Source organism: Marmota monax, unplaced genomic scaffold (genome assembly GCF_021218885.2).
Source record: "Marmota monax isolate L192 unplaced genomic scaffold, Marmota_monax_Labrador192_F-V1.1 WCK01_AAM20220418_F8-fsc00056, whole genome shotgun sequence".
Lineage (NCBI taxonomy): Eukaryota > Metazoa > Chordata > Mammalia > Rodentia > Sciuridae > Marmota > Marmota monax.
Window position 1 is genome coordinate 12,520,826 of NW_026695212.1, and position 15,960 is coordinate 12,536,785.

At 33.7% G+C, this 15,960-nt stretch overlaps 1 protein-coding gene across 4 annotated transcripts in view; it reads right to left on the bottom strand.

The window, feature by feature from the left end:
• Osbpl8 (oxysterol binding protein like 8) overlaps positions 1 to 15,960 on the bottom strand; it is a 184,161-nt gene that overhangs the window by 94,884 nt on the left and 73,317 nt on the right. The window contains exons 3-4 of one of the 4 annotated variants that reach the window (XM_046430599.2): positions 11,995 to 12,031; positions 6,433 to 6,570 (exon numbers count right to left, since the gene is read on the bottom strand). In XM_046430599.2, the coding sequence (XP_046286555.1) occupies positions 6,433 to 6,570; positions 11,995 to 12,031 (175 nt within the window). The remainder of the gene's footprint in view (positions 1 to 6,432; positions 6,571 to 11,994; positions 12,032 to 15,960) is intronic. The other 3 variants (XM_058574611.1, XM_058574613.1, XM_058574612.1) reach the window with 3 other exon arrangements.

Below are 15,960 nucleotides of genomic sequence, written 5' to 3' on the forward strand. Positions count from 1 at the left end.
TCACATAGGACTCCTTTAAGATTGAGCTTTTTGAACAAAAATCTGATCAGTCTTTGCCTCTGAACACATCTTGCTGAACATTAAGTAGCAGACCTCCTTAATTCTGACTTGAAATGTCCCTCATGAACAAAACCTTTAATTTTTTTTTTAAACATCTCCTTTTCAGACCCCTTCTCTACAGTCCTATGGCAGAAAACATGAACATTCCTATGTATTATTATTGTAACAAAACAAAACAACAACAACAAAAAAAAAAAAAACACTTTTTTTTCCTGTTCTGTTCTGTTGTGACTGTTAATCTTGCACAGAGTCTACCTTTTGTCTTTTTTTTAACAAGTTTTTTTTTTTTTTTTAAGCCATCTCAAGAGCTGTGGTTGTAGCTCAGTGGTAGAGTACTTGCCTAACATGCATGAGGCACTGGATTTGATCCTTAACACCAAATATAAATGAAAAATAAAGATCCACTGACAACTTAAAAAAAAAAAAGCCATCTTAAGTTCCAGTTGTAAAATAAAGAAGTGTAATAATATCTGTATCATCTTTATCTTTAGCAAAGCTTCCCAAAGCTGATTATTGCCCCCATGTTGCACTCTACCCACGGAGGTCAAGGGGAATGAGGCCAGCACAGCCAGAGCTGGGGTGGTTCCTGTCATTCCTTGACCTAAACAGACCTGGCACCACATTATAAGAAGCATTTGGTGTTTTCTCTCTTGCTGATTCTTCTCTTTGGAAGGTAAAATATTAATATTTATAATGATAAAGAAGAATTACTATAAACATTCTAATGTATGCAAGCTAAACAAAAACACCCTAATGCAAACACTGGAGGAAGTGTATTTGGTTCATTCACTTCATCCTATCTGTATTGTGGAGATGATTACTTCATTCTTTAATTACTATTTATTTTATCCTTGGCATCTGAATACTTTTAACTTATTTAATACCTATTGTTTTGAGTTCTGCCATTTCTTTGAGTACCTGTTAGTATTAGTATTATATATGTATAACAGGAGTGTGGTTAGTATGTTTTATTTGCAGTAAACTGATCTCTAAAGATTTCCTTTTGAAGACACTTTTCCCGCTCCTTAATTTTTACATTCCCAAGTGTTCTTGAACAATTTTGGTATTCACACGTTTTGGAGACAAAAGTAAAATGACTCTGTCATTACACCATGATCTGTTTGTTTTTAACTCACAGATCAAATGTGCCTTAATATATTTTTTTTCATTTAGATTTCAAACAGTCGATAGGCTTGCCATTTTAATACATATCATAGGAGATCTGCTTATCTGTAAATAGCCTATGGCTCATTTGGAAAAACAAATCAGTGGACAATATTTTTCTATGGTATTTTTGAAAACCATTTTGTCTCATTATTCTTCTTTTAGCTGAAGAATTGTATTACATTTGGAGAGTTAAAACTCTTAAACACACAAAAAAGCATTCTATACATAATAGAATTATATCAAAAGACACAGGAGACAAAGTTTGGAATAATTAAGTCTCAAAAAATATAGACTAAGTTGACTAAAACTTAAAAACAAACTCTAGTTATATCTAGATTCAAATTCCAGCTCTGAAAGGTGTATTAAGAATTGTAATGCAAAAATATTAATTAATTAATTAATTAACTTTTAAAAAAAGAAAATTGGAAAAAAAAATTCTAGCTCTGTTATATACTAATGTGTGTAAACTTGGGCAAGGAAATGACCCTTACCAATTGCTTGGTTTCCTCATTTGTAAAACAGAGAAAATAATTATTTATATACCATGAGGTTTTTATAAGAATTCCATGAACTAATACATGAAAAAGCATTTAGAGACATGAGGAGTTTATATGTTAGTAATTATTAATATCAATATGTTTTTGGAACAATTTCTACTAAGAAATTGAAATATTACAAGTATTTGTGACACATGTTTAAGGAGTTTCACAGACAATTGTTTATCTCCTCCAGCTGTTTATTTTCATCATTACCAAGAGTTAACAGGTATATCCTATTTTGAACAAACCTCTGACACCCAAAAAATGTAATATGGAATTTCAGTAGATAAAATGACTAGGGAAATCTGAATATGAACTGGGCATTAGGAAATAATTATACCTTACCCAGGAACATTTAGGCACAAATATAAATTAGGCATTATGAAATTATTATTGTGAATTTTGTTACTTGTAATAAAGGCAATTTGGTTACGAAAGATTATTTAAGAGTGCAGTACCATGAGGTCTGTAACTTGCTCTAAATATTCCACTTCACCCCAAATAAAAGAAACAAACACAACAATAGGTTAATAAATTTTTAGAAATAGTCATGACAGATATAAATGAAGACAGGTTTAATTATTAATTAACCATTTTGTTGCTTCCCTAAGTCCCAAGTTTAAAGAATTCTTCTCAACATTCTATGATACAGATACATATATCAGATGAACCCTGTCTATTACAGTCAAAATTCCGGTTCTGGGAATGAGGAAAAACCAGGTCAGTTGCATTCTTTTAGGATTTATCTTAATAAAGCTTTTTTATATCAGAGCATATACATATCCATTGTCACGCCTTCAAAAAAAGCATTATGGCAATAGATATGCTAACTATCCAAAACTATATTCAACAATAAATGTTAACATTGTGATTATTTTTATTTTCATCTTGTTAAATAACATTTTTATAGTTTCCAAAAGTGTTTCCATCTAACACATGATTAAACATTTTTCATTGAAATAAAAGTAACAACTACCATCTGAGTATCCCTTATCTGGAGTGCTTGAAACCTCAGAGTATTTTGGACTTCCGATTTTATGGATTTTGCAATATTTGCATACGATAAGATATCTTGGGGATGGGATCAGAGTTCAAATACAAAATTCAATTGTTTCATATATACTTTATACACAACTTCAAACAATATTTTTACTGTGCCTTTGTTTTGATTGTGACCCATCCGTGAGGTCAGAAATGGGATTTTCCACTTACAGTGTCCTGACAGTGCTCAAAAAGTTTCAAATTTTAAAGCATTTTAGATTTCAGATTCTGTGGATTTAGGGGTGCTGGATCTGTACTTAATGGTCAATATTCACTTTAAAAACAGTCACACAAGCCTAATCTCAAAGTATGATTTCTTAAGTTACAATGTTAAATCAGAATAATCACACATGCAGTATAATAGTTAACTCTAAATTTAATTTTAAAAATACATTATAATCAAGTACAAAAGTTCCTCCTCCAACCACAGTAGATACATTTTAAGATTGCCCCACTGGATGCCTCAAAAAACCACAAATAGTACTGAACCATACATACTCACATCACACATAAAATGTTTTTTCCTGTATATACATATCTAATAAAGTTTAATTTATAAACTAAGTACAGTAAGAGATAACAACAATAAAATAAATAGCACCATTATAACAATATGTAGTAATAAAAGCTATGTAACTGTGGTTTCTTTCCCTGCTTCTCTCTCAACTGTCATAGGGTGGGTACTGTACTCAGCATGGATATATTAGACAAAGGGATGATTCACCTTCCTGATGGGACACAGCAGGATGTCATGATATTTCATCTTACTACTCAGAATGAAATGCAACTTAAACTTATGAATTATTCATTTCTGGAACTTTCCATTTAATAATTTCACTCCATATTTGAGAGCAGAAAGTGAAAATACAGGTAAGGAAGGACTATGGCACATATTAACTTTAAACACCAAATTCAAGTTCTTAGTTTTAAAAGGAATTCTCCCACTGCAACTACCAATCACACCACAGAAGAGTTCAGAACATGTGATTAAATAAACTTTAGCTGATATCAGAATCTACACAAAACCAATCAACTATGAATAAAAAAGTCTGATCCATGAACCTATGGGAATCTCCAAGACCCTTTTAGAGGTCTGCAAGGTAAAAACTAGTTTCATAATACTTTTTCATTGTGACACTAGAGATGGGAACTTTTGATCTAATGACAGTAGAAGTGAAATTGGACCAAAGAGTAGGAACACACAGGAAAGGTTTTAATTAGGAAAAGTGTATATGAGCTTCACATCAAAGGGAACAGCCCAAATTGAGAGAAAATTCAGGCTGGCCCCCCAATTAAAAAAAAGGGTAAGCTAACCTTTTATCAAGCACCTGAGGTAGGCTAGCTTCTGGTATTTTTCTACTCATCGTGAGTATGGGAATTTCTTCCTTCTCAAAGATCCTTCATGGGGCTGGGGTTGTGGCTCAGAGGTAGAGCACTTGCCTTGCACATGTGAGGCACTGAGTTCAATCCTCAACATCATATAAAAAAAAATGTTTTTAAGTATTTAAAAAAAAAAGATTCTGCATGACATCCAGGTGTCATCTTACACCAGGTCTCCATGGTCAATTTAATTGAGAATACGAGGGAAATCAATATGAAGATTCCTGAAAAGACTAGGAATGAAACCACCTCTATGACTAAACTATACCATTCCTCAGTATTCATCCTAAAGAATTAAAGTCATCATACTACACTATAGTGATATAGCCACATCCATGTTTATAGCAGCCCAGTTCACAATAGCCAATGGGAACCAATGGAACCAATTCACATTTCTGTCAATAGATTAATGGATTAAGAAAATGATATGTATACACAATGGAGTTTTACTCAGCCATAAAGAATGAAATGTCATTTACAGGAAAACAGACAGAATTTGAGAGTATATTAAACAAAATAAGTCAAATTCAGAAGGTCAAAGGTCATATTTTTCTATGTGGAAACTACAGAAAAAAAGAGAAAGAAGAGGGGATCTTATGAAAAATCGAAGAAAGATCAGTAGAAGGGAGCAAAGAAATGAGGGGGAGAGAAAAGGGGAGGGAAAAAGGAAATACTAGGGAATGATACTGGCCAACTTATATTTTATGGATATACAAATGTGTCATAACAAATCCCACCATTATTTACAACTATAATTTTTAAAATATGAAAAAAATATGATGGTGGCAAAAAGCATACCCATATATTTTCAAGAGGGACAATAGGGAAAGATTTTAGGAGATACACATGTAATAACAGGTAATAAGTTATGGATAAAGGCCTGAGAGTTTATCCACCCTTTTGTCCCTGACTATGTTAGGTATAACTGCTGGCACCTTGGCACACATCAAGGCAGAGAAACCAAATGGAGTACTAGTCACTGAATTCTTGTGGTCAGGCACTCACATGAAAAGAATGTGTCTCACAAATGTCCTTGAAGCAGTAAAAATTATTGAGAAATATGCATAAAGCACTTCTTTGTGATATATCTTTAAATTTTCCAATACTGGGAAAATCTGCATAATTCAATGAATAAATGTTTTCCAAAGGATATGATGTTACAAAACCATGCATGAGTAAACAGCCATTCAATATCCCAAGACAGATCAATGGATTTTTATTTTTCAGAATATGAAAAGAATACTATATTGCAACCAACATTTAAGAAACTACTATTTGTCAAGTTTGGGTGTACTATCAACAAAAAGCATTTATAATTACACATAAAAGTTACATTTATATGTGGTGTCAAAATTTTTATACCTTTATCAAATAATCATATTACTACACATTGACTGCAGAAGCAGACAGGAATATACAGGTCTTTCATTAAGCCAGACATCAAAGAGACCCACAATAATTATCAAACCATAGAGAGCCATAATATTTTTTTAAAAATATGTTATTCATGATCCAGCAATTTCCTTACTTGTTATATATCCAAAGGAAAGGAAATTGGTAGGTGAAGCAATATTTCTACTTCTGTTTACTGCAGCACTATTCATAATAGCCATGATATGGAATCAACCTGTATGTCTATGATTGGATAAAGAAAATGTGATTTATGCATACACAATGTAATATTATTCAGTCATAAAAAGACTGAAATTCTGTCATTTGCAGCAAAATGAATGGAACTGGAGGATATTATATTAAATGAAGTCAGTGAGGCACAAAAAGACAAATACCACACTTTTCACTTGTATATGGAAGCTAAAAAGACTGACCTCACAGAAGTAGAGAGTAAAATAGTGGTTACCAGTGGCTGGAAAAGGAATAGGGGATGAGATGATGGTGAATGGTTACAGAGGTCAACTGGATAGGAGGAATAACTATGATTGATAACAACTGTAAGCTTCAAAATAGCTAGTAGTGATGATTTTGAATGTTCCAAACAAAGAAGTAAGTGTTTTAAGTAATGGGAAGCAAATTGTTATTCATATTAACATGTAATGGGTTTATTATTTAAGTGCATTAATAATAAGCCTTTAAAACTTCTTAAATCTTTAAGACTATTATAAATGACTCAAACAAAACCTCTATAAAACCAAATAATTAAAAAGAAAAAATTATAATAGACCCAAAATGTGAATCTCCCTTATTCCCTCAACCAACTAAATAAAAACCCCAAACCACAACTTCTTACCCTGGCTGTGAGGACTTGCCGGACTAAGAGATGGCTGATGCAAATCTTTAGTTGGTGTTGGATAAGCTTCTTTCCCTTGGCGTTGACTCATCTTTCCTGGTGTCAGAAGTTGAGATTCGTCACTGTTTGCTACAACAGCTCAAGAAAAGAAGAGAAATATAATCAGCCCTAAAGTTACAGACTTATATATCGTTCATAACATGGAATAAGATTATGACTGAAATAGTCTTAGAAATTATATTCATTTTACCAAATTAATGCTTAACTAAATTCACAAAACCATTTTGTTTTTCTGTTGTTATCAATCCAAGAGAAATTGACAGGTATGCAAGAGTCAAAAATACAAATTATAGACATTGTAAAAATATTTTAAAGATGGGGAAACAATGTACAGAGACTGCCTTACATAAGACTAGTTATTAAATAATAGAGGCAAAATTCTAACTCAGGACCACTTGGTTCTGAAATTCTGTCTTTTAAAAACCTGTTGACTCAATAATCCATTTAAATAGTGTTTTGAGGGTACTTCTCACCCATCTGACCAAGATACTATTACCAGAGAGCAATAAGAAAAGATGAAAAAGAAGAGAAGTGGAACAAAGAAAATACTCAGTGAAGGAATAGGGCAATTTTAAGTCCATAGGGCCCTAGGATCTCCATATTCTTTCATTTTATGTTTCTGTGCTTTTAGAATATTTAGTTTCATCTTAATTAGGGCCTGGTGCAGAGGTGCATGCCTGTAATCGCAGAGACTCAAAAGGCTGAAGCAGGAGGATTGCAAGTTGGAGGCCAGCAATGGCAACTTAGCAGGACTCTGTCTCAAAATAAAAAATAAAAAGGGTTGGGGATATCTTTCAACGGCACAGCACCCCTGGGTTCAATCCCCAGTACCAAAAAGAAAAAAGGTAGTGATTTGGTCCTCACTCTAGGTTTAAATTTTCAACTTAATCAGAATTTCACATTCATATTATCACTGATTTTTTTTTCTTTTTTGTGTGGTTCTGGGGATTGAACCCAGGACCTTGTGCATGCAAGGCAAGCAATCTACCAACTGAGCTATATCCCCCAGTCTTTATCACTGATATTTTAAATCAAATTGCTTTAACATACTTTCCATTATGCCAAAGTTTTCCAAATTGTATTTTAGCTCCTTTCTTCAAAGTAAAAATACAAAACAATTTTCATTCCAGTACAGATATAAAACAATATTTTACCAAGTCAATAAAAAAAAAAAAACTGCAGACTGATGACCCCTAAGTTTATAACTCCAGCTATGCTGTCTTCCCCCTAAACAAAAACTCACATGTACAACTGCCTGTCTTATAATCATCTCTGTAATTTAAAAGGCATCTCAAATTTATCTGGAGCAAAATTCTTGATTCTCTTTATCCTCTAAACTTGCCTCTCCTCCATCTCAGGTAGTGGCATTACTACTCTTCTCCCCTCACTTTCTCTCACGCTTCATATTCAGTTATCTGTGAAATCTTCGCTCTATCTTCAAAATTTATCTGGAATCCTGCTACTTCTCCCAACTTCTACAATTACCACTCTAATCCCAGCCACCAGTACCTTCTTACTGCCCACAACAGCAGATTCCTACCAGCTTACTAATTTGCTTCTTGCTAGTAGAGTTCATTCTCTACACAAAAGCCCAAGTAATCTTTTTCATATTGTCAATTTGATTTGTATCATATGAAAATATCATTAGTTTTCATCATACTTACGATAAAATCCATGGCTTTAAGAGTCAACAGAGTCTGAGACCTGCTTATCTTTCCAATCGACTCTCCCCTACTCTCCTCTCACTCACTAGGCTTCTGCTCTAACCACTTTCTAGGTATTACCCAAAAATGTCATCTTGCCAGTCTTGGGACCATTATATCTTTCTTATATCTACCTGGAATACTCCCACCCCAGATCTTCACTTTATTAGTTCTTCTCATTTGCTGACTGTACTCAAGTGTTATCTCTTCAGAAAATCCCTTTAGTTTCCCCAAGGTGTTTTCACATAAAGAAATTTTTAATTTTTTCTACCACTCCACAGTTTTAGTCTATCACCTTATCTAAATAATTTTCATTGTAATTCTTATCACTTCCTGACATATCATTTGTTTATTGTCTGCATTCCTACACTAGACCCTAAATTCCATGAAAGCAAAGAGTTTTGTCTACCTTATTTTCCTGAATATTCTCGTACCCATTATTCTTCTTGGCACAATAAAAGTATTGCTTCCTGGTAAACTAAAAGAGTCCAATGAAACTTTATTGAATCAAAAATTAACTTTGTTTTTATGAAACTCCATTATCATAACGCATAGAATGGTTCCTTCCTTAAGTTACAAAAGCCAAGATCTGTTTGATTTTTAAAGAAAATTATTGAAATTCCGCTGGGTTCACCCCAGTACAGATATAAAACTAATGATATTTCCACATGATACAAATCAAATTGACAATATGAAATACATAATGGTAAACAAAACACACAACTTAGTCATCACTTCTGGGGACAGAAAGAAACCTGTAAGATATTTTTAAGTTTCTAGTTCTTAGGTTGAGCTGTAGATTTACTATATGACTGTTATTTGATTATGCTTTAACCCTTATATATGACACACATATTCTTTTGAATGTATCAAATAGTACATTTAAGGATAATTAAAAATATAAGAAAAACCACTAAAGGAATTAAATATGCTTTAGTATTCCATTAGTAAGACATAGGTATCTATGTCTTAAATAACTTCACTGTATAAAAAAAGAAAGGGTTTTAGAAACGCAAATTTAGTTCTATTCACTCCTTTATAATGCATATATAATTGAGATGGTATGTGTGATTTTGATAACCTTGAAGTGAAAGAGTACATGAAAATATTATTGTACAGAGTGTACTTTATAAGATAACAGAAAGCCCACCTTAACTATTTGTTTTCTCTCAGTCCAGTTCACAAGCATTAGTAACCGAGGCTCTGATTAACATAAGTCACTAGAATATTTGCTTACATTATTTGCACAGTAGTAGATTATTTGAATAGAATCTTAAGAATGGCAGTGACTTTGTTTTTTGTCTGGGTCCTTGCACATAATTGATGAATACTTGCTAACATTACTGAAAAAATATTTGTCAAATGAATCACTGCAGGATTCCATGCAGTTTCTGATGCAACTGACTCAGCTACTAAACATAACACTGCAGTGCCCTCTGCTGGTTCTACTTAGAATGGAAGTAAAGAAATCTACCTTGTATTCACATTATTTTACTCATCTTTAGTAGACAATACACTGGACTAATTAACATACAAGCTACACATTCTAGGGAAAATAACACCTTTACTTTACAAATTCAACTCATCGATATAAAAGTTTGAAGAATCTTGCAAGCTTCAAAAATCTTGCTTTTGCCCAGAATCTAAATGCAAGCTAAAATAAGATCATTTATTCATTTATTTATTTTTTGCCATACTGAGAACTGAACCCATGGGCACTCTCTACCACTAAACTACATACCCAGATAACCAGACCTTTTGTTTTTGTTTTAAACAGGGCCTCCCTAAAGTACCTGGGCCTCAACCTTGTGATCCTCTTGCCTCTGACTCCCAACTGCTGGGATTATAGGCATTCACCATTGCACCCAGCTAAGATAAAGTAGCTGTTTGAAATAATAAATAATCTGTATGTAAAACTTAAGACTTCCCTTGAGATGTGTTCTATCTTCTACTTTTAAAATCTCTACTATCCTCATAATACAGGTTGTAGGATAAATAATAAAAAATTGAGTGCTGGGGTTGCGGCTCAGTGGTAGAGTGCTTACCTAGCACATGTGAGGCACTGGGTTCAAACCTCAGCACCACATAAAAATTAAATGAAGATATTATGTCCACCTACAACTAAAAATAAATATTAAAAATAATAATAAAACATTGAGAATTATTGCAATTAAGAATAAAAAAAACAATTTTAGTATTATTATTTTAAATCACTTATTTTTAGAACAAAAATTACATACCTACACTAATCAGTATGAGGGAGAAATAGAAACTCATCTAGACCAAAGAAGTTTATAGCCAAAAGAAACCACTGCCATTACCTTACTCCCTCCCTTCTTTTGTTCAATGAAGAAAATGAGCCCAGAGCAGTGAAATAACTTGCAATAGGTAGATAACTACTTGGAGATAAAGACTAAAACTTCCTAAATCAATATAATTTTCTATATTGATCTTCAATAAAATTAAAATGTTTGTCTAAGTAATGATGTAGTAAAATTAATTATTGACTTCACCAAATTAAGAGTTTTATTCTGATTTTTGAGTAACAGTAGAAGAAAGATGTGGCACACTAGCAACTAATTCTAGCTTTTGGGATTTTTTTCCTCTTGATGCTGGGGATTGAATCCAAGGGTGCTCTACTACTGAACTATATCCCCAGCCCTTTTTATTTTTTATTTTTGAGACTCAATCACCCAGGTTGACTTAAAACTTGTGATCCTCCTGTCTTAGTCTCTTGAATAGCTGGAATTACATGTGTGCACCACCACACACAACTAGTTTCTTAGATATTTAAACTCTATTCAGGTTCTTCATCTGTAAAATAAATGTTTTTTATATTATCTATGAAGCTCCTATATCTCAATAATTCTATGATTTTTTAATATAAAAATTGTCCCTGTCATTCTCCAGTTAGACTATAAAAATCTTTACAGGGGCAGGCAGTATGTTTTATTCATTGTATATATCCCAGAGCTAGAAGTGTTTATCCCCAGCCACTGCGCCCCACACCCCAAATCTCAGTAAAATTTGTTGAGATGAAGCTAAGCAAGCAAGGTGATGCATACCTATAATCCCAGCAGGCACACATCTATAATTTCAGTGACTGGGGAGTGTGAGTCAGGAGGATCACAAATTTGAGGCCAGTCAGGGCACCTTAGCAAGGGCCTCAACGACTTAGCAAGACCCTATCTCAAATAAAAAATAAAAAGATCTGGGGATGTATCTCAGTGGTGAAGCACTCCTGGGTTCAATCCCCAGTACAAAAACAAACAAAAAAAACTGTTAAGGTTAATTGGTTATAATCTTAAAGGGTGTATCTTCTAAATGCCTAATGTGAAACTTGTTTCACTTGTAAAATTTTCCAAGTATAAAAAATTTCATATCCAAATTATCTAACAAAAATTCTGACAAAATAAAATAGTATTTCTCATTTTGACACAGCAATAAATTACTTGTGTCACCTCTAGCTTAAAGCAGTCTGTTATATGTCTTGTGAAAATTATAGAAAGGAATATTATAAATAGGAGGTACTAAATCATGAATTAGACAACTGTTTAAGTAAATAGTGCATCTCCAGATAATCAAGGTGCAAATATACAAACACTGTCTATCGATTTCAGATGAACAATGGGAACAGACGGGCCATGACTGACCACTTCTATTCTTCATTTTGTATTTCAATGCCTAGAAAGAAAAGCTTAAGGCTTAATAAGCCAAAATTGAAATGTCATTTGCCTTTAATAAATACACATCAAAATATTATGTCCCCAAACATGATATTCAAACTTTAGCTACTTACTTGATGGCCCAAGGATATCTTTGCTATCACCAAGAAGCTTTTAATGCAGAGTAATTGAGCAGCAAATAAATAGAGTCCAAACCAGGAAGAAGCAAAATGCATCAGGATGGAAGCAGCAGTGAAACAAAAGGACAAGGAAAATAGCATTAGTTTATAAGTAGAAAGCACATGCACACCAAACCTAATAATTATAAGAAATTTTCTTTTCCATACCAAAAAAAAATTGGCTTAGGCATTACCAAATATTTGTTTTTAATTTTGGAAAATGAAGGTAGGAGAGAAAAACAAATCACCAAGCATTTTGTTTTGAAAATCAATGACAATTCAAGATATGGATTAGATGTAGTAAAAATTACTACTTAGAAATACAACAGAGAGCCAAAAGTCTTTCGTTTCTAAAACATAAGGTGGTTCAAAAATATAACACTCATGCACTATAAAATATTAGTTCTGCATGCCATCAATGCACTGGACACTACACAGAGTTTAGTCTGTTTCTTTTGCAAAAAAAGAAAGGAGCATTTACTGAGTTCTTATATGCCAAGCAAGTTGAAAAGAACTTCTACAAAGACATTAACAAACTAGAACAAACTTTTTCTCAAATGCCAAAACAACCCAAACAGAAATATTCATTAGAAAGATAAATTTTATTAAATCAGACAAACTTTAGAACCCACTAAATATCAAGCATATTATCTCATCTTTTAGGAAATCAGAAGCCTTAATTCTTGAATGAACTTACTAACAACTAACGGAAACAGGAAAAAGACTGCTAATCTGTCTAGTACTTTAACATGCAACATTACTCGAAATATTGCTTACAGACAGGTGTTTGGGTCAGGCTTGGTAGAAAGAATTTTCAGCTCTCCCTCACTTCAGATACCAAATATAGTAACATTAAAACTAACGTGGACTGGGGTTGTGGCTCAACGGTAGAGAGCTCGCCAAGCACATGCAAGGCCCTGGGTTTGATCCTCAGAAACACATGAAAATAAATAAATAAAATAGAGGTATTGTGTCTAACTATAACTAAAAAAATTTAAAAAAAAAAAGAAAACTAAAGTGACAACAAAAACAAAAAATTCCCACTAATGACACTGTTCCTTGTCTGATTTAAAGAGAGTAGGGGAAGCTTAACTGTGACAAAAGAAGGAAGCTATTTACTTGGGGCTTATGTCATCTCCTTAGAGAAAATCTTATTACTTCCTTAAAGTGATGGCATAATGCTTGAAATTGTATTCTAATGCCTTAAAGACATTTGTTCTATTTGCCTTTCTGTAGCAGCTCATTCTTCTGTGATTTCACAGAAAATTCAAAGAATGCAGATTTTTTTAAAAATATATTTTTAGTTGTAGATGGACACAATACTTTTATTTTATTTATTTTTATGTGGCAATGAGGATCAAAACCAGTGCCCCACATGTGTAAGGCAAGCACTCTACCACTGAGCTGAGCCTAGAATACAGTTTTATGGAGAATGAACTAATTGTGCTCAAGTCCTTCTGATGGCTACATTACCACAAATAGCAAGCTTGGGGAAAGAGATTAAAGTATTTGTGAGGCAATCTCTGAAACAACCCCCAGCGATCCTCATATCTTGGTACATAATTCCCTCTATTTGAGGGTGTGCTTGATCTACTAAAATCATTTCCAACAAAAGGGAATATGGCAGAAGTGATGGAATAGCTCCTCCAAGATTATAGACTGGTAAAATGACTATGACTTCCATCTTGTTCACAGTCTTTTGCTTTAAGATAAATCACTCTGGGAAAGGCCAGCTACCACTTCACGAGGTAATCTTGTAAGAGGACTACTATGCAAAGGAGCTGAGGCCTGCCAACAAACCACTACGTAAACTTAGAAGAGAATCTCCAGCTTCCACCTCCTACCACTCTAGATTGTTTTTTGTTTGTTTGTTTTGGTACTTGGGATTGTACCCAGGGGCACTTAACCACATCCCTAGCCCTTTTTGTTTAGAGACTGGATCTTCCCAAATTGCTCAGGAACTAGTTAGTTGCTGAGACTAGCTTTGAACTTGCCACGTTCTTGCCTCAGCCTCCGGAGACGCTGGGATTACAGGCATGCACCAAGGCCCCCAGCTTACTGAGTTTTCAGTAGAGATTGCAGCAGTATCTCCTCCCCATAATTCGATTGCAACCACATGACGGACTGAGTCAGAGACATCTAGCTAATAAGCTACTCCTGACCCACAGAAATTGAGGTAATAAATGCATGTTGTTTTACACCACTTAATTTTGGAATCATTTGTTTTACATCAATAAATAATACTGGAAAACTGAAAGAAGTTAGGAAGCTGACACAGACAACTGTGGCAAACTTAAAGACTTCACAGACACCTTCTAAAAATGTCTTCATGTATTGACATGAATAAATTCCTAGAAACCAGTGCTTCTAATCATATATGTACATAGTTGGGAATATTTAATCTCACAAAACCAGTCATGCTTGAAGGTTCTAAAGCTGATCTTGTATTTGGGGTAAAAGATTAATAAGCTCTTTTTTGTTGTACAGTTCTGTTACAATCTCAAATTTAATTAACAGCACTATTTCAATTTCTGTATGGCTGTATTCTTTGCTTGTTTACTCCCAAGAAAATACCCTCTAGCATGTACAGCAACTTTTCAGTATTGGTTCCAAAAACCTCTAATAATACTTAATTCTCAACATTATACCTTCAAGATGGCTGTGTCATATACATCTGATTTTACTGGATTACTCCTAATTTTTTCAGTTTGGGCACCAAAGAGTGATTGAAATAAACACTGTCTATTCCAATCATACTTACCATATTTACCAAGTAACTACTATGAATTCATATCATTTAGGCACTGAAGAATACAGGAGTTAACAGAATAGACAAAATCTTGTCCCTGAGGTACTTATGTTTTAGTGGGGAAGATGAACTAGAATATAATAAACAAGTAAAAATCATAGTATATTATATTCTATGAAAACTAAGGAGAAAAATAAAGAGAGATAGGAGGCATAAAGAAAACTAGGGGAAAGGAGTTAAATTTTTAGATTGGGTAGCTTAAGAATGCTCTGCTATAGAGTGAACTTGATAAAATGAAGAAACTTGCCAAAAAGACATTTGAAGGAAAAGTATTCTAGGCAAAGAGAAAAGCAAGTGTCGTGGATTGAGATGGAAGCCCACTGGATTCAAGGAAGATTTAAAAAGCCATTGAGGCTGGAATGCAATGAGAAAGAGTATTAGGAGATGAGGTTAGAGAGGTAAATGGATGACAAACTATGCAGGATTCTGTAGGACCTTGTTAGGGCTTGTTTTTATTTTAAATAATATTGAATAATTTTGAGGAAAGTACTGATACAGTATGATTATGTTTCAATAGGATTATACTGTGTTAAGAATAGACTACAGAAACAAGGTTAGGAGGTTACTACAATGAGCTAGGGGAGAGAGAAAGGAGATTTGGAACAAGATGGTAGCAATGAAGATGATGAGAGGTTGTTGAGTTCTCAACATTTTAAAGGTACAGCAGCAGGATTTCCAAATAGGCCAAGTGTGAGTTAAAAGGAAATTAAGAATCAAGAAGATGCCAAGTGTTGGGAACTGAGCACCTAGAAGGATGGAAATGCCATTACCTGAGATGGAAAAGACAGTGAGAACAGCTTGGTTTTAGGAAGAAGTATCAGCAGCTCAGTTTGAAATGTTTGTGAGACATCAAGGAGGAAATGTCAAGTAAACAGTTGGAAAGACAGGCTTGTACTGAGAAAGATTCAGGCCGGTAAGATAAAAAGGATAAATTACGATACATGTCAGAGTGCATTAATCACTGGAGACTGAAAACTAGCATAGGATAAAAGAACAGGCACCAGAAAAACATATTATAATAGACAAGAAAACTAAGAATCAAGCTGAAATTCTCCAAAAGCAAAACTGAAACTACAACATCATCAACACCATCATTATCATCAAAGCATGGC